General features: G+C 31.0%; 2 protein-coding genes and 1 long non-coding RNA gene across 3 annotated transcripts; 1 reads left to right on the plus strand and 2 right to left on the minus strand.

The window, feature by feature from the left end:
- Positions 1-1967: 1967 nt before the first annotated feature.
- LOC111003188 lies at positions 1968-3069 on the minus strand. Its single transcript, XM_022273583.2, has 2 exons — positions 2840-3069; positions 1968-2130 (listed from the first exon to the last, which is right to left on the minus strand). Exons 1-2 carry the CDS (start codon positions 3041-3043, stop codon positions 1990-1992), a joined length of 345 nt encoding a protein of 114 aa, XP_022129275.2. The 5' UTR covers positions 3044-3069; the 3' UTR covers positions 1968-1989.
- A 5189-nt stretch (positions 3070-8258) lies between these two features.
- Positions 8259-10320, minus strand: LOC111003210. Its single transcript, XR_006750227.1, has 3 exons — positions 9397-10320; positions 9207-9278; positions 8259-8326 (listed from the first exon to the last, which is right to left on the minus strand). It is a non-coding gene; the product is annotated as an uncharacterized LOC111003210 (long non-coding RNA).
- Positions 10321-12253: 1933 nt separating this feature from the next.
- On the plus strand, positions 12254-22715 carry LOC111003181 (TP53-binding protein 1). Its single transcript, XM_045628237.1, has 12 exons — positions 12254-12543; positions 14266-14381; positions 14817-14853; positions 14936-17033; positions 17137-17290; positions 17638-17731; positions 18289-18453; positions 18808-19022; positions 19128-19282; positions 19507-19726; positions 19882-20079; positions 20363-22715. Exons 1-12 carry the CDS (start codon positions 12519-12521, stop codon positions 20495-20497), a joined length of 3612 nt encoding a protein of 1203 aa, XP_045484193.1. The 5' UTR covers positions 12254-12518; the 3' UTR covers positions 20498-22715.
- The last annotated feature ends 1465 nt before the right edge of the window (positions 22716-24180 follow it).

Consider the following 24180-nt stretch of genomic DNA (forward strand, 5'->3'; position numbering starts at 1 on the left):
ATTTTCAAATTTCATACTTACTTATCAAAATTCGCCATATAAAGTTTAGGTTCCTGGCTAATTGGCTATATATATTACTTTGTTTCCATTGTTTAAGCATTCAATGTGTTAAATTGTACTAAATTTCTGTATACTTGCAACGAAGTGTTAATATATCTATATACGGCATTATATATTAAAATATAAGTTTCAATTTATATGAACTAAATTAAGAATAATAAATGTCTAAAACTTTATTCTCCATTAAGAACTGCCTTGATATAATTATTTATCTTGCAAAAACTAATTTAACCTATGACACCGAATTGCAGCGCAGCTTGCATTTTGATTAACGTTGGCCGCAGAATGTGAAATATTCTAAAAACCAACTTTTGGCTGGATTCTATTTCGGAAGCTCCTGCGGCGACGCAGCGTTCGCCTGCAAAATGACATGTGGGCTGCACTTACACCGAACATCCTCTAGAGACAATTAAATATATTAAATAAATAAATTCAATGGCTGTTTAGGTCTGAGCATCAGATTTCTGTATCAGGATCATTTGTCAATCTAATTGGCAAGTAGGTGATTGGATAGGAGCTTCGACTTTTTGGGTCTAAGCAAGACAAGCAAGCCGGTTTCTTCATGATGCTTTCCTGCACTTTCTGAGAGAATGTTAAATAGAAAGAAAGTACATTGGTACACAGCCGCGGATCCAGCCTACGACAACCACACAGAGACAATTACTGCATAAGTAATTAAGGCAAATTATTTAATGTGGCTTTAGATTTTTATAGACTAATTAAGTATATTTTTCTTTAATATGCTAATAAGTGTCTGATTATCAATTTGTCGATTTTAAGACATTCTACAAGAACATAGTATCGTCTTTTATTTACATAACTTTTGCACATTTAAAGAAAAACACTTTTTTAACGGATTATAGATATGTATTATTATATTTAAACTTATAATTATTTGTACATAATTTTAAATTTAAACCGACGTTTCGCGTGCTTTACAGCGTGCGTGGTCACGGTGACTGAAGACAAAGGTGTTAAATGTCAAAAAGTATTACAGCTGCAGAAAATGTTGTGTTATCTGTATTTATTTCCCCGGAGTTGGTATCGACTAAAGTCGATAATAGTCGATACCAACTCCGGGGAAATAAATACAGATACTATCTAAAGACGCATTTTCATGACATCGCAATTCACTTCTATCTCGCACCGTATTAACGAAGCTATGCTCTCAAAGCACTCATTTTTCGCGCATTTAAAAAAAATATACTAATGAATGGTTTAATTAAAGAAATATTCCGACACAGAGACGGTGTAAATTCGGAACGTTACGTCTGTCAGTCTGTCACATGCTATCTACGAAGTTGGTTTTTTGCTATTTGTTTATTGTAAGGATGGAGTTAGGAAAATAGCAGACGTAGTAGGATTTTATTTTTATTTACATATAGATTTGCAATTTTTATTTGAGAACAGAATTATTTTTTTACTTTAGTATATTTTGCAATAATGGCCACCAAATAAGGTAAGTTTCATTTCCGGCAAAAAAGGATTTTTTTAGTAATGGTAATATTTATAAAATACATAATATTCACACGATTTATTTAATATACTTTATGATATTTTAAATTAATTTTAATAGTTCACATTTTTAAATTAGGCTTCTAATGAAAATTTACATTGTATATCTATCTATCTATCCTACACATACATACACATACATTGGTACATAAATAAAACAGTAAAGGGTCTCTAACAGGATCTCAAACATCTATATCTGTCCCATGATCATTTGTTTTTTTTTATCATTAGACAAGTTGGTGGCCAGGTGTCTTGCATGAATATGCCTACAGAACAAACATTAAAAAACAAAAGATTCGACAAGATTTATTCTTTCTTTAACTTTATATACTTACTTAGTCAACTAAGTATTTAATTTATAACAAATGGTTAAATGATTACAACCAGTCATCTATTTATCGTTTTTTATATACATTAACCATAGATATAAATATCATAATTAATTTCACGGTTTTTATCACTCTTCATTCTTAGCGTCACAAATTGAAAGCCGATCCCTCCTTGAGTGACGTTTGCTGTTGCGCTGGAGTTGGTCAAATCATACGCCAATATTCCCTGAAATTTTCAGTGAATACATTAAATGGAATTATGTGAAATGTTTTATCCATATCTAAACTTTTGAAAAAAGAATTTAAAAAAACAAAAGAGTATTTTGTGTTTGTTTTTACGAATGTATCAGTGTGCCGAGCGTTGGCAATCTTTATAAAAAAAAAAAAAAAAAAAAAAAAAAAAAAAGAGACAATCTTTCATATGATGCTTCGATATTCGAAATTGTTTTGTTATAAAATAATTATAGATTTGTCGTTAAATAGAATAACATATTATAATAGAGGTTAGATTCTTTACTAAAACATTTTATTCCAATTTTTATAAACTTTTAACAAATTTATATCTAACAGTGTTCAGGAGACACATGAGTCATATGTGCCCGCATATTCTTCAAGGTTTAATAACAAATTACCAAATTGTTAACAAAAGGAAATAATGATTACGTTTAAATAAATATTATCGTTCACTGTTCATTATATTCATTGTTTAAATGTTTTGTTTCATACAAATATAAATGAGACTAGAACTCGTATAATTATTGCAAAACATTTCTATGTAAACCCAGCCCCAATAGTTTTGAAATATTAATCTAGTAAATTTTAATTAATTGAACAATTTACCAAAGCCAAAGGGCCGAAGCCGAAAGGATAGGTTTTATAGTATATTCGTATTTTTATTTATTTTATTCACCAAGTCACTTTAAAACTAAACTTACCTGGATAGTTGGTCTATAGTACGGGTACGAGGTAGAAGGTATTGTGTAAGTAAAATTTTCCACGCGTTTTCTCCACAAGTTCGAGGTATACCGAACATTCCGATGAAATAACAGGGGTCGAAACACATTCGAGCCCATAAATGTATGGTTACATTCCACAAACACAAAAACAGCAATCACAAATAAATACACTAAAACCTTCATGGTATAACAATTAAAAAAACAATAAATTTAAAATTAGAATGTGCAACTAAAACAGTCGCAATATGCCAGCACGACGAACGTCAATTAACTTTTTAAAAAAGAAAATGACTTTATATAGTCCGTCGTTAGTCATAAAGGCGGGAAATTAGATATTTTTTCATCAAGGCGATGAAGTTGGTAATTAAATACTTTTTAATTGAACAAAGAATTTGTCTTCCGATAATAAGAAAAAGTACCGTAATACAAACTTGAAAATTAATTAAAATATTATCTTATCTTTATCAAAGTCTGGTAATAGCTACAATTAGGTTAAATATAATTATATGATATAAGATTTAAAATCTTGATTACATATTATGCACACAAAGGTACACACCAAATCTTCTGGTATATATCTGGTACAAGAATTTTAATACATAACACATCTTTTATGTCAAACTCAAAATTCTCTAAAAAAAGATTCTCCAATTTATTTGCAACGCTTAAATTGCTAAACCAATTTTAATGAACAGTGTAAATGCAACAAAATCCAAGAATAATTTGCGAGCACAAGGTGATATGACAAAAACCCACATTTTAAACGCAAATTTGTATAGAACTGTCCTCAATTTTCGTATCCTTAGTATTCAAAAGGGACAATCGTTTTATTGCATTGAAAAATGTATTCTGTCCGTGTCAAAAAGGTTTTCATGTTTGTTAAAAAGGCAAGGGTGATTTTTCTTGCTTTTTTAGCGAAGAGGCATGTCTGGAGGGGTGTTTTTAACAAAAGGAAAGGTTTGACCGTTTCGTGTCTGTTGTAAGTAGTAGCTTAGCTATGAATATTTAAATAAACCATTTTATATAGTGGCTTTTTGTATGAAGGCATATCTTGTATAGTATAAAACATTCAAAGTAAGATGTGGGAACGACCATGAACGACATTCATAGGATTAACCCAAAAATATTGTTTAAATAAAATTTAACTGCATGAAAATGACTTAATTTCTGTAAGACCTTTTTTTACTGTCATTAGAATAACCTACAATATATACAATTTTAACCCAAAGATTTTTAGTTAATGTTTATTAAAATTGTCAAATAGTAGTTTTTATAGGATGTATGTTTAAGAGTTACAGATTAATAAAAAATAAATAATAAAATAAAAAGTTTCTTTATTTGACCCAAAAACAAATACTACATTACATATATTACAACATTCATTGTGGTCAACCTTATATACAATATACATCTATGAGCACTAGCGTTTAAACTAGGCCTAGCCTGTACCTTAAACGCTACTGTGTGAAATTCGACAAAATATTTTTATTTTAAATCTTGTAAATAAGTGAACTTGGATATGAGATGAAGTTAGTATCGTTGTTTAGTATGGAAACTAATATTTAGTATAGAGATTGTATTTTTATATTAAATTACAACAATATATTATTATTAAGACTGAAGTAAGAAATTGAAAAAGAAAAAATTAAAAACCTAATTTTATTACTTTATATTAAGAAACAAGTCTTCTACTTCATTATATTTTTTCGTTTTTAGCCATTCTTCTAGTTTTTTTTTGCATTGATAGGTATTAAGGGGATAAATATTTAGTATTTTATTAAGCTTATTATACAACATGGGGCCTGTATAGCATTGAAATTTTTGGATATAGCTTGTTTTTGTTTGTATTGTGGGACAGACTCCATGAGTACGTCTATTAGCGATGGCCTCATCATAAATTAATGTTTGATGTTGTTGGATAACTATATTTTTAATATATAGCTGTCTGATTGTTAGGACGTCGCATTCTGCGTAAAGATCGGATGTCGGGTATCTGAATGGCTTAAATTTAATAACTTTTAGTAAAGTACGCTGTGCTCTTTCTATTTTTATAATATGTGTCTTTCGGGCACCGCCCCAAGAAGAGATGCAATAATTCATGATGATGATGATGATAATAATTTATATTAATCTATAAGTATTAGTTACGCGCGTAATTGAGGGGATTACATAAAAGGTATGCATCTTGTAGTAACGATCTCTTTGTATTTACAATAACACTAAACTATGTCATCTGTCTATATTAATTAATACATTTGACATATTAACAAGACGGTTTAAATAAGACTTGGTCTTGTTAAGAATTTTGTTTTATATTAATATTATCTCTTCATGTACGAGTATGCCATCTTTGCCAATATGTGCTTCCAACATTAAAAATTTGTTTTTTTACCAACGCTAAAGTGTGCCGAGCGTTGGCAAGCATTTAACAATAAAAATAAAAAAAACTCAATAATCTCAAAACCTTATGTACTTCACGTTATAAATCGTCTGTAAAGGACATTTATATCCTTCGTATTATGTGTTTTCCTTATCATTGTTTATCTGTGTCGCAATTTTTCAATTTTCGCGCCATATGCGTCGTGATACAAGACGTGCAAATCAAGATGGATGGACGGAGACGTTATGTATCACCGGAGATGGTTTTTGGTTGAATAGAACTCTGTATTTGTAAGACAGGGAAATACAACTGTATTATTTAGGTGATAACATTATTTATCAGACGAGTAATAACTTTATTATTTAGGTAATATTTTTTTTCACATACGTACGTTCCTAACTTAGTTATGTCAATAACCATTCGAATAACTGTAATTAATTTTTACATATCCATGACTTATACTTATTTAAAATCATCGTTTGTCTTCAGTCATACTATCTATCAGCTATATTTATACACGCAAAATACATGACAGAATAATATCTTAGCATACTAAACAATTATTTATATTTAACTAACTTTAACGCTACCATTACCGCAAATTACTTGCGGTTTCTTCTAATAGTTCATAATATTTATAGTATAAGTAAAAAAATGTATAATTAAGTTACATAAATATATTTTAAAGAATTTATAATTGATTTTGTTATGGAAGAGCTGGGAACCTGGAAAAGGCTTCCCAAATCTTAGATATTATAAATATTTGTTCTCAAATGAATCAATACATTTTTATTAAATAGTCTGTAGTTAAGTCATCAGACTTTTTAAGTCCATCGCGTGGGCCTTCGTTCTCCTCCAATGCGACGTCAATGCATTTCAATCCATTTTCAGCCTCCATGCTTCATGATGTCATCCGTAGCTGTCGAGGTTATATAAAAGTAATTTATTCAAAATATTTATCATAATTCACGAGTAAGTATCATAGATCTAATCAAAACAATCAAAAACAAAGAAAATTAACTAAAAGATAATCTTCAGTCAAATGTCCCGGTTTAATTAAATTAAGAGGATGTCATAGTACAGTGATTATTGAAAAGGTTTTCGCTTTAAAATACTTAATGAGGGGACTGTAATTATTAAATTCCAATTATCTTAAAAGCCATCTGTTCGTAATAAGAATCTATAAAGGAATTTTTTTTGGTTCTTTAACCACTTTAATTGAAAGGAAGAAGGTATTAGAAAACTAACCTAAGATCTTGTTTAATTAAATATTATATTTCGCATAATATATACTATGTCTGTAGTTATTTATATCGAACTATGTATAACAGATTTACTTATCATTAGGCTTTATCACTGTAATAGCCATATTATTAAATACTTGAAATTTGTACTACGTTTGTATTCCGCGAATATTTGCCTCCTGCAAATTTTTGGAAAATAATCTGATAAAAAAGTGTTGACTTAGTGGCTTTATCGTTTGACGCTCATCCCTGAGGTCGCAGGATCGATCCCCGGATACGAACCAATGGACTATCATTCTATGTGCGCATTTAACATCCGCTCGTACGGCGAAGGAAAATATCGTAACGAAACCGGCTTGCCTTGCCTTAGACCCAAAGCGGTCGACTGGAAGCTAACCGCCTACTTGCCTATTAGAGTGACAAATGAAACAGATAAACAAACCTGAGGCACAAATCTAAAAAGATTGTAGCGCCACTATACTATTATTTTAAATATAAAATTTAACGAACGTTAATTGCATTTTTACTGCCACTATTGTAATGGCATTACAGTATTAACGCCTACAAATGGATATCGAAGTGGGTAAGTAGCTGAACCTTATAATCTTAGAATAAAATCTACGGGGTCAAGAGTTATTGATCAAGGCTTTCGAGATAAGAGCCCGAAATTGTAACATCCTCCTTTGCGCTGAGAGCCCTTGAACATCTGACACCAGTGCATCCTGTTTCCGGCGTCCACAATGCTTTACCATATATATCATTGAAATATTATATTTTAGACTGCTATACAAATAATAGCTCTGCCTTAACAGAAGCCTGGGAAAGAGCAATTTGTTAATTGTTTAGGGAATCACCGGAAAATCGAAAAACATTTTCCAATAAAAATATACATTTAACACATTTATTGAAAACTTGTATTTTTACCCAGATCCAAATTCATATTAGAAATTGCTTATAGTGTTAGCTGTCTATTTATATATATCTGGTTATAATTCGCTTTATAGTTCAACATAGACATGTTAAAATAATCTGTACCGTTTGGTACAGACAAATAATTCGTCACCGCCTCGTTTTGATGATATCATATTCGATGTCGATGAGGTCACTGAAAGAAAATAATTGCTTTTTTTACATTTCCTTAACGTTATCAGTGTAGCTAACATGTACTATTATAAATTAAAATGAAATTTACGCTTGTCGTATTGTTGTATACAGTCGTGGGGTAATGAATCATAAAGAAATCGTTTAATCACACATCTTAATTGATACCAAAACATCGCGAAATGAAACAAAAAACAGCTTTTGATTATTTTTTCATTCACATATATTTTTATATAACAATAAACATGGACTGCGAGACCCGTGACGAGAATTCTTTTTTTTTTTCTTTTTTTTTTATAGAACGGGGCAAATCGGCAGGAGATCTGATGTTAAGTGATACCGCCGCCCATCGACACTCTCGATGCTAGAGGGCTTGCGAGTGCGTTGCCGGCCTTTAAAGAATTTGTACGCTCTTTTCTTGAAGGACCCTAAGTCGAATTGGTTCGGAAATACTTCAGTGGGCAGCTATTATTTATATACATTATACTCTAGTATATAATATAATGTATATAAAGTCCGTATAATATATACGCACCTTTACATTTATTCAGCTCAAGAAAATTTTTCTGCTTGGAAATTTTTCTATTCGCCTTGTAAAACTTCGCTCGCTTGTCGGAGCCAAACTTTATAGCTAATTCAAAATGATTTAAGCGTCTTCTTAAATTTTTATTCGCTAATATTATCCGCTTCCATACTTTACACGCTCGACAAACAATGCATAAACTTCGATCGTCTAAGTAACTGGAAACGGAAACATTATTTAGATCGATTCTTATTTTAACATTAATTCTATATACCTTAAATTATATGAAGATTAGACACAAAACAAGGCAAACCCAATTATTCAACATTCCTCGTTCTAAGACCAACTATTTACGAAACTCGGTTATTCCATTCGATTACAACATAAATTACCAGCAAATCGATATATTTAATGTGACTAAAAAATTCTTACAAAAATATTTGAAAAAACTCAGGTATCTTTACTAATAGTGGCTTTGTTTGTTCCTTCATATTAAATACATATATATTATAATCTACCAATCAATCAATCATAGAACTGTGCTTTGTAAAACTGTGCTTTATGTTTCTGTTTCAATGTGTTGGCTTTTGTGTGTAATGTAATTGTTTGAATATTGTTTAGTGATTAGCTGTAGGAATACTTAAATAAAATATATAAATTAATTAATTCTTTTTTGGTCAACTACTAAGATTCTAAAACTAACTATAAAGACATTAACTTACCTATGTATAATTTTAAAATATATTTTATATTCCAGTTATTATTACTAATTACAATAATTAATGTTATTGTATAAAGTAACAGACAGACACATAAAACTTCGGTTTAAAAAAGATAGGTATTGTGTGTTATTACATTACATAGGCCTAAACGATTTTAATATTATAGAAATATTAGGGTAACACTTAAGATCGCTTCATTATAGGTTTTTTTCGAAACTGAAAACACACCGAAATTTCATTGATACACTACCTACATATATACAAAAATCGATAAAAGTAAAGTCTTACAAATGACAGCGACTCATAACAAAAGTTGAATACCTACGTATCTAATTCACACTACAAAAAAAGTAAGAAACAAATACAAAACACTTACGAAAATATTTTCCAAGATAATTCTAGTGGCAAGGAAGAAATATTGTCGCGTTTCGTCTCAGGAAATATTTTACTGCCAAAAACAAAAACTGACTCGTACATTATTTTATAATATTTTACGTGATGTTATTCAAGTACCTTCTGAAGCGGGCGCAATATGATCTATCTGTAAATTAAATATTGTAACTTACCTTGTCTTAGCTGACCTGTTTAGTTATATAGATAACTTATGTATTATTATTGCAATGAAAACCATTTTTCAGTATCTGATCAGGAAAATAAATAACGGTAGAATTTAGAAATAACATTTCATTTTACTTGTCGTAAATGATAAAATTAATAAAACTGCCATCTAGTAGTGTATTAATTTAATATAACGTCCTTAGTTTTATTCGTTTTGCTGTAACACTGGTAAACTGCCACCTGTTGGCAAATCGCAAATATAATAAGATTTTTTACTCACACTATTGAAGTGTAAAATATGATAGGCCTAAAAATATCATGAATATAATATTTTTATATAGAAATGTATGTATTATTTATATAAATTGAGACAAAGTATTTGTCAAATTTAGCACAGCTGTTGTAATGTAAAAAATTTAAGTCTAAAAGTACTAAATTTCTGTGACTGATTGATGTATACCTTATAGTCAAGACGCCTTAACGGTAGTGTATGTAGAAAGTCGAAAACTAAATTTGTATGAAAATGACAGCTAGTAGTTGGTACCAACTGTCGACACTAGCTGTCATTTTCATACAAATTTAGTTTTCGACTTTCTACATACACTTCTGTTACGCTGTCTTGACTAGACCCCCTTATACCTCATAAAAACAAAAAACACATTAGATAAAGTTTGATAACTTTAGAATAGGATTTATACAAGTGAAACCACTTTCACAGAAGCTTAAAATTTTTTGAGACTGAAATTTGAACATATTAATATTGGATATTTTATTGATACTTGCACGTAAGTTAGTGAAATTGTTCCTTAATTTGCAAAATACATTATGTGACTTGTATGATAAAGATACTTGTTTCTTGTAAACATTATTGACCATTTCATATTGCTTATTATCATTTAGTAAAATTATTTTTTTTATTTTAATTTCAGATGTTAGAGCAGACGCTTATGAATATAATTAGAAGTTCTAAATATATTATTGTAATTATATTGAAAGCTCATGATAGAATATTGATTTAAATTTATCAAATCAAGTGGATTTATGCTTCATGAACTTTGGAAATATAAAATCAGACATTTTCTTTATTAGAAATTTTTTATAATATTATTAATGAATTAATAAAAAATATTTTAAATTCATATCCCTTAGGAATTGGGGCCTTCTTTATGAGGGAAGCCGGTTTATATGTGCCGTGATATGTGATGTGTGCCATGCCGGTCTAAGACGTTTGCGCATTCAGATGACTGCATAAGGTTATTCCCTTAGGAATTACCGACATTGTTTTCTTATACTTTAATTGATAAGAAGCAGCAAAGTGATAATTAAAATTACTTAAAGTTACCTACTGAATATACCTTGGAGCTATCTTACACATGTTTGTCAGTTTTCAAATGGATCAAAGCATATTTTACAAAATAAATACTTATTATATTCTCAGACAAGACAACTTAATGCAATTGCTAAAAATAAAACTATCAAACACTACAAACATAAAACTTCTATTAATTCATTACTTAAATAGGATTTGCATTTACATATTAACTAGTAGCAAATCACTGATATAAAGAAATGTTAATATTACCTAACTTATAATCAGCTTCAATCAAACTTAAATTTAGGGTCAGAATTTCATACCAGACTTGAGTTTCTATTTTATAATCTTTATTAATAATCCCTTGTTTCAGTTTATTGATTACTTTCTGGTTTACAATTCATACATTTAAAAGTAGAAATAGGTTTTAAACAATCTATTATAAATGGCCACTTAATTTAAACTGAAATTTATGGATCACCTATACATAAACAGGGAAAATTCAAATAAGTAGCAAATTACTAATAAAAACTAGACATATCCGATGATATTAACTCTTAATCTGCATTCAAATTGATAATGTTCAAGTAGCAAACCTAATTATAGCATTTATCAAACACCAATTTTAGTGTTGACACTAGTCTGGTTTTTTTCGCGTTCCTTTCAATACCTTGGAACAACTTAACTGCTAATCAGTCTCTTCTTCTTCTCTCAAGTTACTCTTTATTTATCAATCCGCAGTACTATTTCTATTTTTGATTTAAAGCAGGAACTAAATATGTTGCTTCTTCATTTTGCAGATTAGTTGTTGTGAGACCAAATCCTAAAAATATAAATTATAAGTACTACTACTTATTTTATACCGCGATTATGAATGTTCAAAATATTTTATTTAGTCATAACCTTAAATTTCTGAGAGAAAATTATACAAACCATAGTTAATTTTAACATACCATTTAAATTCATATATTATGTCACTTTGCATCTTTCCATAACGTGCATAGAAAATTATTTCGATCTTGCTGACATACTTCACTTCATTTTGCAGCTTTTTATTTCAAATTTACAATAATATTGTAAAGTATTTACTTTTATTAGGTTTATTAAATTGACATTAGAGATACATTTCATCCAGAGTCAATATGCCGTGCTGCGAACAGCAGCTCGTAGCTACGCTGTCGACTTTGCGTTAGTGTATTGACTTGCCGCTTGGCTACGAACGAAGCGTTTTCGACAATACAATTACGCAAAAGCGGTAGTGTAAGTCGAAAACTTTTCGACGCCAATATGGCTAGACCCCCAGGTCTTTACAGTTTGACATATTATCCATCATTCGTGCCATAGACTATAGAGCGTAGTCGAGATGCAGTAACTTTAAATTTCGTTTTCGACTTTCTACATACACTATTGTTAATGCCCCAGGATCTTCAGTCGGGCTTTGAAAAAATATGTATTTCTTAATTCTTTATTGACTAAAATACTAAAATTAAAAATATTTTAAGCAGTCAAATATTTTTTGACATTGACTTAATTATTTTCGTGCAACACTTCCTCAATCAACAAGCGGCGGAACGTTTGCATTATTGCAATTTTTGAAATAAAAAATATCTTAATATAATTTCTAAATTTACTTTTTTAAATCTTTGTAGAAATGGAAATTGACAGTATTTATTATTTTCTTGGCTAATACAATTCTAAATGTACTTTATAGATATCTTGTGGTAGTGACAGATGCTATAGTGATAATACGCGCCAGTTCAGCATATTCCGTTAAATATACTTGGATTCACAGAGGAATTAATCTAAAAACTCAGTGCAATGGCCTTTTCCCCTAATAAAGAAGGTAATGACAACCAGATATCAAAGATACCTGTTAATTTGTTTCGGCTTGAAGAAAACATGAGAAAATTTGGATGGTTAATGGTTTCACGCTATCTTGTTCTATTTTAAAATTATATTATAGGAATTGCTATGATATTGTAATGTAATCTTATTTATTATTTAACGTTATTCAACAATTGACATGAAAATCTATCGATTGATCTTAGACGATAGTTTAATGTCTCAGAAACTGAAAACATTCGTGTCATTGAAATTAGTTGTGTGTACAATAGTAATAATTATATATTAAATTATTGTTTTCTACTGATTGTATTAATATCTGTTTCTGTACAAATATGAAAATGATAAATTGTGTTATAAAAATAGATACAGGGGACAACAAATATGTCCAATAATCAATGTCACAGTTTATTTATTTTGAGGTTATGCAATGTAATGACAGGAGGACAGGTTTTTGTTGCTAACTTCAACACAAACACCGGTTAATCAATAACTTGTTACACCATCTCTTGGCCCCTTTAATATTGTAAAGATTTAATTTAATTATATTATAATAATTCAAAATTTGTACATTCATGTTTTTTTTTATTTTACCTATGTTAAGCATATACACATTCACTATTAATTGTTACAATCCATAAAATATACATCATAGTAACAGTAATTATGTCTTTACATTGACTACATTTATTGGAAACTTAAAATATAAGACCATTTAAATTACATTCTTATCTTCAAATAATAAATAGTTAAAATAGTGGTTAAAGTTTACAATTCAATACCTCGATTTTGAGGTCGGGGGAGGGTAAACTTATCACCCCCAACCAATTTCAAGTACTAGAAACATTTATAACAGTAGAAAAATAAAAATAAACCAAAACATACATATAATACCTAACATTAACTGGGCCCATCGTCCTCAAAGTCATCCACATAAGCCGGTCGTTTACCAAGCAAAATTCACCAAGTTTAAAAAAAAACAAATAAAAGCACGCACATTGACGAGAAAACAACAGAAATGTAAAAAGTAACGGCTTTTTAACGAATAATCTGCACTGTAACACTAACACACTGTTCTGGCGGATTGTTTACAAATTTCTAATATTGCACAAAACATCGAAAAAAAAATTAATTAGCTTAAATTACAACTCAAGCAGCATAAATTACTCCAAATCTCACAGAGGTTTTCGAATCAAGGTCCCCCTAGACTCCTACATACTCAGTATAATCAAATTCAAGGTATTGAATATAAGATCCAACCCAAAATAGTTCTAAACTTAACTATATTTACCCTATTTGCTAGTAATAACTTAATATCTTTTTTGATTAGGAAAAAAATGTAAAACATAGTTTGATATTTCTTATTCTTTAACAAATTGTCATATGATCTTATAGGTTTGTTTATATCTGTATCTACAGCACATGATTGATTTGGCTATCATTATAGGTAACATCTGTAATTGTTTTTCTCAATGTATAAGTTTTAAATAAAGATCTTTATTTAAAACTTATACATTGAGGTAATTGATTACAGGTAATATGAACAAAATTTATGGAAATAATATTACTTCCATAAATTTAATTATAGAGAGCAAGTTGAGATCACTTTTTATAAAATGAAAGAAAAGATCTCATATATATATGATCATAATATTTAGATTAATAGATAAATTTATTTAACATGATAAAGTTATTCAACTATATTTTAATGAGATATTCTTAGTTCTAGATCGGCAAGTGAATCAAGTAGCTGCAGAGGCTGATACATCGCAAAGTCTGTTCCCTGAGAGCCCAGTCTATGAGCCGGATGATGTTGTAGTTATTAATGATAGTGCTGAGGTGTGTTTTTTTATATATTTTAGAAGTACTTATTATGTATAAGACAGAAAATAGGCTTATAATAATTAGGGGTCTAATTTAAAGTTTCAAAATGAATTAATATTATGTAGTAACAAATATTTATAAAGAAAACCAAAGTATATTTAGTTCTGAAGAAAACAACAATGTAACATAGTTTAACCTTTTGAAATGTAATTTAATATTATAACACAATTGAAAATGTAGCAAGTTTGTTTTATATTTTATGCAAAAGTGTTATAACAACTTATTTTCTATGATCTTACTTGAAATGTTAATGTAATCTCTGTTATCTGTTAGATCTTTGCTAATAAACTAACATTAGGATCCTCTTCATATAAATAATGAATAAGTATTTGATTTGCTGAAAAAATCAAACATTTATATTTTATTCTTATTTAAAAATTTAAATTTCAGATCAAGGACTCGACTGTTCTTGAAACCAATATTCAAGGTTTGTAATGTCCTCAGTTAAAATGAAGCAAATAAATACAAGTTTCAACAGATTTTATTATAATTTATAATTAAATTTGCAGATCCTACAATTGGTCCACCAAAAAGAAAACACTCGGAGGAAAACACTGACAATAGTGCAAAAATACTAAAATTAGATCCAGATGTTATAGCACCTGAAACTGTAAATATTGCATCACCTTGGTGTGATACCCAATCCTTAGATAATGAAGTCATGGAAATAACTAGTGTAGTAAAAAGAAATGTGGAAGATGAATTACCATCCACTTCAAGAGTCCGTACTCCTGTTCGATCGAGCCCAAGAAAAATTACTAAAAGAAGTAACAGTGCCGAGGTTACTACTACTAAAACTCCCAAAACGCCAAAGTCACGTTCCGCGAGTGTTGATCTAATCAATAACCCTAAAATAACGAAAAAACTAACAGACTTTAAAAAAATGGATGTTACGAAAGGAAGTCCAAGACCTAGTGTTGAATTTGTTAAGGAAATACCACCTCCAGGGATTCCAGAGACAATTCCGGAAGAAAACAACCCAGATGTAATGAATGATTCGCAAAACGTTCGTCTGGTTTTAACGCCGTCACCCGAAACTGTTAAAGATGAAAAAAATGTTAATTATAATAGTGAACCGACTTCTGTTCAGAACAGAAATGAAATCCTTGCTCCTGGAGAAATAAAAAAGGCGAAAAGTGAAGGCTACGATTGTTCAGACACTTTATCTTATTCAATTAGTAAGGAATACAATAAAGGCAAAACCACAGACCAAGAAAGCACAGACAGTTTAAGTTCGATGGGGCTAGATAGTCCCGAGCAGCATCCTGCAAAATCAAAACTGATTTCTAAACTATCTAATGGGAATTCCTCAACTCCAAGTGACAATGTTGCAATTAAAAATATATCTTGCGATAACATCACACCGGATAGTTCTAAACTTAATGGAAACAAAGGAATACGCGGGAAAATCGAGTCCTTCCGAGCTAGCAATACGACGACACCATCAACCATATCGCCATTACAAAATGGCCATTCCATACCCATTAGTACACCTCAAATACCAGTCTTTGATATCCATGTGGCACATAATGAAGATAGCGAATTTTTATCTTTGTATGTGGTCAGAACTGACAATGATATAGGAATGGACATGTGCAAAGAGTATCAACGGATATCGAAACGGTTCTCGATCGATCCTTATTTAGGCGATATTTCAACTAGCACCTCACCGTCTAGTGTCACCAGTGGGGGAGTTATGAACCTGCCGAATAGATCATCGTTCGTTTCTACTGTTAGTTCAACATCTACATCGAGCAATCGAACCAGCGACGGTGCGTTTGTTGTACCCCAACCACCCAGGAAGTCTGTCTCCAACCCATCCACATCGGTCAAAGGATATGATGGTCTGATGAAAAAACTTCAAGAAATATTTTCCCATATCAGAGACGCAAACGATGATAGTAATCGCTCAATGCATGACGATAAAATTTCCATAGGAATACAAACTTCAGATCCTTTGAGCAATGGCAGTGCTAGCCCTGAAGAAATAGGGAAATTGGACAAGGCAACGCCGAAGAGCTCATTAAAGAAATCAAGAGTGCGAGGTCGAAGACCAATCGTAGGAAAAGCTAAACGGGCGATACTGCCCACACAGCACGAAGAAGCTGAATTTGCCGAAATAAATTCGCCAGAGCCACCGACCAACGGCGATGGAAAGATGTCGCCAAAATCACCTAGGGACTCGAAAGACGAGAAACCACTGGCTAGTCTGGTTGGAACCCCTAAGTCTGTTACAAAACTGAAGAAGCAACGCAGACCAACCTCACCGAGACCGGCTACGCCTGTGGAAAAAGTTGTTGCAAAGCCGGAGTACCCAGGGTTTGCCCCTGACACAGTAGTCTTAGCGAAATGGGTGGATAAACGCTACTACTCCGGAAAGGTGCTGGAAATAACGGAACCGAATAAGTATCTTATCAAATTTGACGACGGTCAGAGCAAAGTACTTTTAGATGACTTCATAATATTTGGTGACATGAAGAAGTTGCCATTGCAAGGGCAGTCGGTGTATGCATTAGTTGATGAAGAGCAAAACTATGAGCCGGGATTGGTTCTCGATGTTGAAGAAAACAGCAGTGGGACTGTTACATACAGATGTACTACAGATGGGTAAGCAATATTTTTATAACGCCATTAACACATGGAAAGTAAATTTTCTTCAAAACTTGTTCAATAAAAAACTAAAATCAATAGAAGAATGCCTTTCTTACAGCGACACAATAGTGATAGTAACGGCAAGTGAGCTCTACCTGACTGAGGACCAAGCTAAGTCCCTGAAGGATTCAGGCCGGCCACGCTCTCCATTCAGCCCTTCTACTCCACGACGACGGCACAACCGGGAATTAGACTTGGACAACATAATACAGGTATTACAGTAAGAAACTCATCATATATTAGAAACTAATAAATATTATTGCATTTAATTTCCTAAGGGCATTTCAGTATTACATAAGCAGATTTACAGTAATTTAACCCCACCCCTACCAGTCTCTTAAAAAGTAATAGTACAAAAACATATTAGTTTTTTGTAGGAATCCATGCACTTTGTTTTCAAGCATAGACAATTTATGGGTAATATATGTAAAAAAAGTAAATAATTACTTTTGACGTAATCACCAAATAAGAAGAAATTTTTTTTTTTAATTCTGAGTGTTTTATAATCTATGGCAGAGACCATTTTAAATAACTGACCGTTGTGTGTCATTATTTTCAGGGTCCTCGAAGCGCACGCAGTCGAGACAAAACTGCTAACTCCAGTGCAAGAAAACGCATTGCATCACCCAAGAGTCCTAAAGCATCCACTTCCGGTACGTAATTTATGCTTTAAAAATAATTATACCACGACTTATACATATTTCAATTTCACATTTGACATTAGCTACTATCATTTTGTAAAATAATGATACCGCATATAATAGTGTAGTGATGTACACAAAAATTGATAAGCAATCGCGATTTATGTTTATTTAATATTGGTGTGCCATTTAAAGACTAAATTATTGATTTTTATTTAAATAAATACATAATTATTTATTAATTAGTAATTGCTGCTTTATTTTCGGTCACATTTGACCTAGTTTCTATTAAAGTAGTAGTTGTTTAGATATACTACTATAAACCAGAGGAATCGATCCGGAAACATTCCATTTATAGTATATTTCGAAATACTACTTTCAATAACGTTGCAACACTGAAATTGTCAAATTAAAAGTTTGAGAGGTGTCATCACTTTTTCTGACATGTCATAAAATGATAGCTGTCATAATTCTACGGAATTAAATACAGAGTATAGCTAATAAATTTTATGAGTGTAAATGTGGATATTAACGCCATCTATTGGTATTTGTAAAATTTCAATTTTCAGGATTGAAATCAAAAAGCGCGCCAGCACCCGGTCGGAAGCGTCTCGCGAGTGAGAGCAGCGAGATGAGTGAAAGCAGCAACTCGGCGCCACCCGTGAGGTTGGAAGAAGTGGCTGGTGTTGAACCTGAAGTACAGAAAACGCCGAGGAAGATTGATGGAGTCAAAGGTTAGTCGTTTCGGTCATAGATTGTAATCGCATTCGATAGGTGGCGTTTATAATATTTTTTTGACTACTGTTGCACAGATTGTATAAACAATAGTTTTGAATATCACGATAAAGTTACTACAGACGCTCAATTAACTTAAAAATAAATAATAGAAATATTTCTATTGATAAAATAAACATTGTAAATTAAACATTTTCATCTGATCGAAATGTAAATTTATTTTAACATAATTCAACTCTGAGTGTTTTACGGAAGTCGAGAGATTGTTTATGGACTTATTTATATCAGCTATGAAACCTCTTTTCTATAATTTCTATTATGAAATACGATTTAATATTAACATTTAAAACTAGCTGGACCCTTACAACTGAAAGGTGCGGCGAAACAAAATATAGGCAAGAAGAATTCCAAGCTAACCAAGTTTGAGAATGATGAAGACACTGTATCCATGCTAGGGCCGATACCCACTTTGGGGAGCACTATTTTTGCGGGACTCCACTTCTTACTCACTTGCACTGATCAACCTCGACCTGTAAGGGGGAAAATTTCTGAAAAAGAAGCTGAAAGGGTGAGGAAAAATTAATTCTTAGCTAATTTATAAATTTTATCATCCCTTAATAACATAAATTTAATGAAAGATATTTAATGTTCTTTTTTTATTTGAATATTTCAGAACCAAGAAACGCGTCATTATTCATCAGAGGAAGATGGTGAGACGTCATCTTCTATGGTCGGTACTGACACTGAGGACTTAGTCTTCTGTAACAGACCTTTTAATAAAGAGCGATTGAAAGAACAGTTGGAAGCTGGCGGTGGAACTGTTTATAGGTATTAAATAATTCTATAAAAAAAAATATTAATGTTCTGTAAAAAAATATAAAAACACTACGCAAATTAACCTAATTATAATAATAATTTTGTTGAAGGAAAATCTAATTGTAACATTTTAAAAACTTTTAAATCTCTTTAACCAGCCTGGAAGTTATTCGAACTAATATATTATGTCTTATATTTTGTGCATCATTTTATTGCACATTAAATACATTTTTCAGTGACTTCGAAGACGTGCCGAAGACCAAATATTCCGTGTGCAAACTAATCGCACCCCGGCCTTGTCTAACAATGAAGTACATACTTTGCCTTGCCGCGGACATTCGCGCTGTCTCCCACGGGTGGGTGATAATGAGCTGCAGTTCTGGACGTTTGTTGGACATAGATGCCTACGCCCTTCCGACAGGCCTTGCGCTAAATACGAACGCTTTTGTAAATTGGGTAAGTCAAATGTGACCGAAAAGGGTGGGGTCGATCAAAACAACATCAACGCTCAAGGCGTGAATTACCTGAAAGCTACAACCTTCTTAAACTATGAAAAGAAAAATTAATAAATGTGACTAAAACATCCTTTTTTCATTTAACGGATTTTCCAGGTCCCACCATCTGGTAAACGGAACACGACATTCTTCAAGGACAAAGTGATCCTGATATGTGGGGAACAAGACACATTTGTCAAATTCTGGGACCGCGTTTGTAGCCTCGCCGGGGCAATCACCCGAGTTGTTAACGAAGAAGACTTGAATATGTCCGGAGCATATGCTTTAGTCACCGACTGGGATTGCCCACATGAGGTAAAACTAATATTGTCGTTTCAAATAGAAAGTGTCTCTAAATTTATTCTTATTGTGTGATTAAAAACTTACATATAAAAATGAATAATAATTATCCTAAAAGATTTTTCAAATTGGTATTTTTCATAATAAACAAATAAAAAACTAAGAAAGACAAGACAAATAATTACAAAAGAGGTTTTAGATAAATTAATGCTATATAAAGAAATATTAAAACACTGATGTTATAATAAATAAATAATCCATGTTATGTATCAGTATCATAATTATTAATATGTTCCAGGTCCAAAACAAGGCCAATCAAGATAACATCCCCCTGGTTTCCACGACGTGGGTGAAGCAGTGCCTGATAGAAGGCAAAGTACTGCCCCCAACCAGCCACGATCGGTTCTCATTCATGTATACTGAGCCCGAATGATCCTGGGACTTTAAAAAGGTGCTCATTATACGTGAATTTTGACACTTGTGAGTGCTAGTGATATTGACACAATGACAGTGATAGTGACATCTAGTGGTTAAAATGTGCAAGCGAAGATAGTGACTTTGGTCTTCACTTAGGTTTTGATGAAATGGTTAAGTTAACTATGTGTATGCAGAGTGGTATTTTTAACACCACCTGAAGGTGAAGTATGTATTATATCAGAATTTACTCCATTTTTTTTAATAAATAAAAATTCAATTTCGTAAAATAATAAATTACTTATTACATTGTAACATTTGTGTTAAAAGCACTTCCCGTCCATATGGTGTTAAAGTTCCACTCTGTTATTAATCCTTTGGAATTGTGGGTAGTTGTATAAGATATGCTTTGGTAGATTAAGATAACTGAATTGAGTTTGACAGAAAATATTTTACTCTGGAATACATGATACACAAAATTTCCCTATCCCAAAGTGGGTAGTGGGACAAGTAGAGATCTCATATTTTTGAAAATTTAAATTACATTCCGCAGGTCTACTCTAATGTAAATATGTATTCGAAATTCAAAAAAACTTAACAATTTTGGTGTAAAATAATGTAAATTGTCACTTGTAAACTTATTCAATTATGACATAAAAACTTAATATAGTTAAGATTGTATAAGTAGTGTGAAAAATAATTATGGAAATGATAGTTTGATGTTTAAACTATGATACTTTATTGATTGATTGATGATTATTCTACGAGGATTTTTTTATAATCTGGTTGATTTACTCTCAAATCCATTATATTTTTTATTAATCCATTGTAATTCAGTGGATGGAAAAATACCAAATAAAAAATAATGGTAGAACTAGTCTTAAACAAGTTCTTGTACATTATTACAGAATGTATCGCTTTCAATAAATTTTAAACTGAACCCAGGTTAAGTAAAAATGACAGAAATACCATTTATATTTTTTATTGCATTTATTATTATTACTTTTATGTGAAATCAAGGTTTATTGTGTGCTTTTTAATTAGGCTTATTTAAATTATTACATTTTTGCAACTAGTATTGGTACAATTTAACGTTTTTATTTTTGGTACATGAGGTGCCTCAATTGTACATTGACTATCTTGTAAAGATATTTGTAAGACATTTTGTGATTTAATTAGTATTGTTTTTTCCTGTAATTTATTCTATATGCCGTCATGAAAAACTTATATGTCGACTTAAACTCTAAAAATACTTCTTTCTATTACAGTGTAAACTATGTAGCAACGCTAAAAGTATTATTATTAATTGAGTAATAGTAGTGACTTTTAGATGTTACAATAATCTAAGGATAGTCTAGAAAAATAAAAACTAAAGTAAATATAAATTACATATAAACATTACAGGCTTAATGTGTTTAATACATTGTAGTTATTGAGAATTAATTTGTAATTGTATGAACAAGAATGCAAGTGAACCAAAGTCTAGAAATTTCCACGTTTTAGGGGTTTCCTTAAATCCAGTGACGTCACATGAAGTTTACACTGTATATGATGATACCTTGTGTGATATTTTTATACTTCACCAATAAATCTTATAAACGCATTGAAGATTTTCCTGATGGAATAAGTGATTTGTTAATTCAAAATTTGTTCTTAAAAGATTAAATCTTGACATGATCTGACTGTAAATATCAATAGTATATAGAATATGAATCTTGTTTAAAAGAATATTATTGTCAAATCTTAGAAGTTCGTGTAATACTATTATACCGAAGCCCTACAGGTTGTTGAATAAAAATTTTCAGGTTCCTTACACATCTTAGTTGGAGTATATATGAAGTATTGGAAAGCATTTTCAAGAAATGTTGCCGCCTGATTTTAGCATGCTCAGACGTTATTCGATGTGACAAATGTTCATAACAAACAGGGTTCTTAACTAAGCTTCAACAATCGCTAAAATAGAGAGAAAACCTACATTGGTAACGTGACCATTTACATACAAATTATGTTGGCACGAGTGGGTCTGTCAAGGTATGGTCTAAGGCCCCAAGTATACTGTCATAAATGATTCATTTCTTATATTATTAATGTACTGCTTTTTATAATGTAGGAATTAATGTAGTTGTCCGGTGTATGTTGCGAGTGTTGCAATTTTTGTTGCGTTTCATACTTTGTTAAGTATACTCATTGAGGGAATTCAGTGTAATGTCTAAACTATTAATAAATTATAAGAAATACTAGTTGTTTTACATTCCTCCCTTTTCTGAAACCATCTAAGTAATATAAACGAAAGTAAAAAAATGATGTTTGATTTAGACTGTTTAGTGAATAAATATATTATATTTACAAAATCTTGAATGATTTTGGCGACGTCTTTTTTACACTTTTTTCTCGTAACGAATTCGAATTCGTATCGTCCAACGTTTTTGCTTAGTATTAAATAATCACTCAAATATATTTTCCATTTTAAGTTATTGAATGTAAAAAAGATAAAGCTCCCTCTAGGAAGATATATTTGTACTGCTTTTGGTATGTTGCGAAACGTTAAAATAATATTAATAGCTTCTAAGAGATGGCGCTACTTACATAAATTTTATACTTGTCAATCTATAACAAGCGGATATTTTTTTCTTGTTGCAATTTGTATTGGTAAGTATTTAAAATATAGGAGAGTGAGTTTACTGTAGTAAACATATTCAGAGACAGGATTTTCTTGCTGGTCGAAATTTCAATTTTTTTCATATAATGTTAATTAATAGAAAATATGTGAATGAAAACTCACCAAAATTTTGAGTCTATGTCTAGATCTATATCTAATATGGAAGAATTCCTAGAAACTTCACGCAACAATATAGTAAATTATAATAAAATTCAAACGATTTCGTAATTTCTCTAAATAGTATTTACGCGCACGGAATTTACATACAATCGCCTTGAATATAAAAACACCTACATAATTATTTATCGTAAGAACAATGCTGGTCGTTTTGACCCCTGGGGGTGATATGATGACTCCTCTGGAGTGTATCGTTTAACCCTAAATGCTTTTAGGGCCAAACTTAAGGTTACTCATATAAAAGCAACGGGAGTGCCAGACTTAAAACAGTTCGGGGCTAGCTTCTGTAGAGTTTTTAATTTGACCTAGGTTTTATGTGGCTAAGATGCGTTACTATGAGGATCTCGCAGTGGTTATGGAAATGTATTCGTGTGTTGTGTATGTGTGAGAAGGCTTAGTGATTGGTGGATGTTTTTTTAATTGTTTAAAAGAACGTACGCCCTAGAACTGGATATTTTAATTGTCAACTATTGACCCGTTGAAGTTAGTTCTTCAACGGTAAAATCTACATGATCTATGGCGAGATAGACGTTCTCGGTTTCTGACTCTGTTCTGTGCTAGTATTGAACTAGTGGTAAAATGTAGATTTTATGTGGATTAATAAAAGCCAAAAATAAGAGGCAATATATAACTATAGTAGTGAAAATATTACGTCATCAGTGTATATAAATCATAATTTAAAAATACGGACTCGAAGTCTGGATTTGTTTTATATTTCTTACGAACAGATTAATCTAAACATTTTAATTACTGTAACGTTGCTATGACTTACATCTTGATTTAATAAGTCAAAGTTTATCAAACCTGAACGTGATAACTATTAAAATAAAGATTAAATGCTGTATTTTAAGCATACACTAAAAATA

Source organism: Pieris rapae, chromosome 5 (genome assembly GCF_905147795.1).
Source record: "Pieris rapae chromosome 5, ilPieRapa1.1, whole genome shotgun sequence".
NCBI lineage: Eukaryota > Metazoa > Arthropoda > Insecta > Lepidoptera > Pieridae > Pieris > Pieris rapae.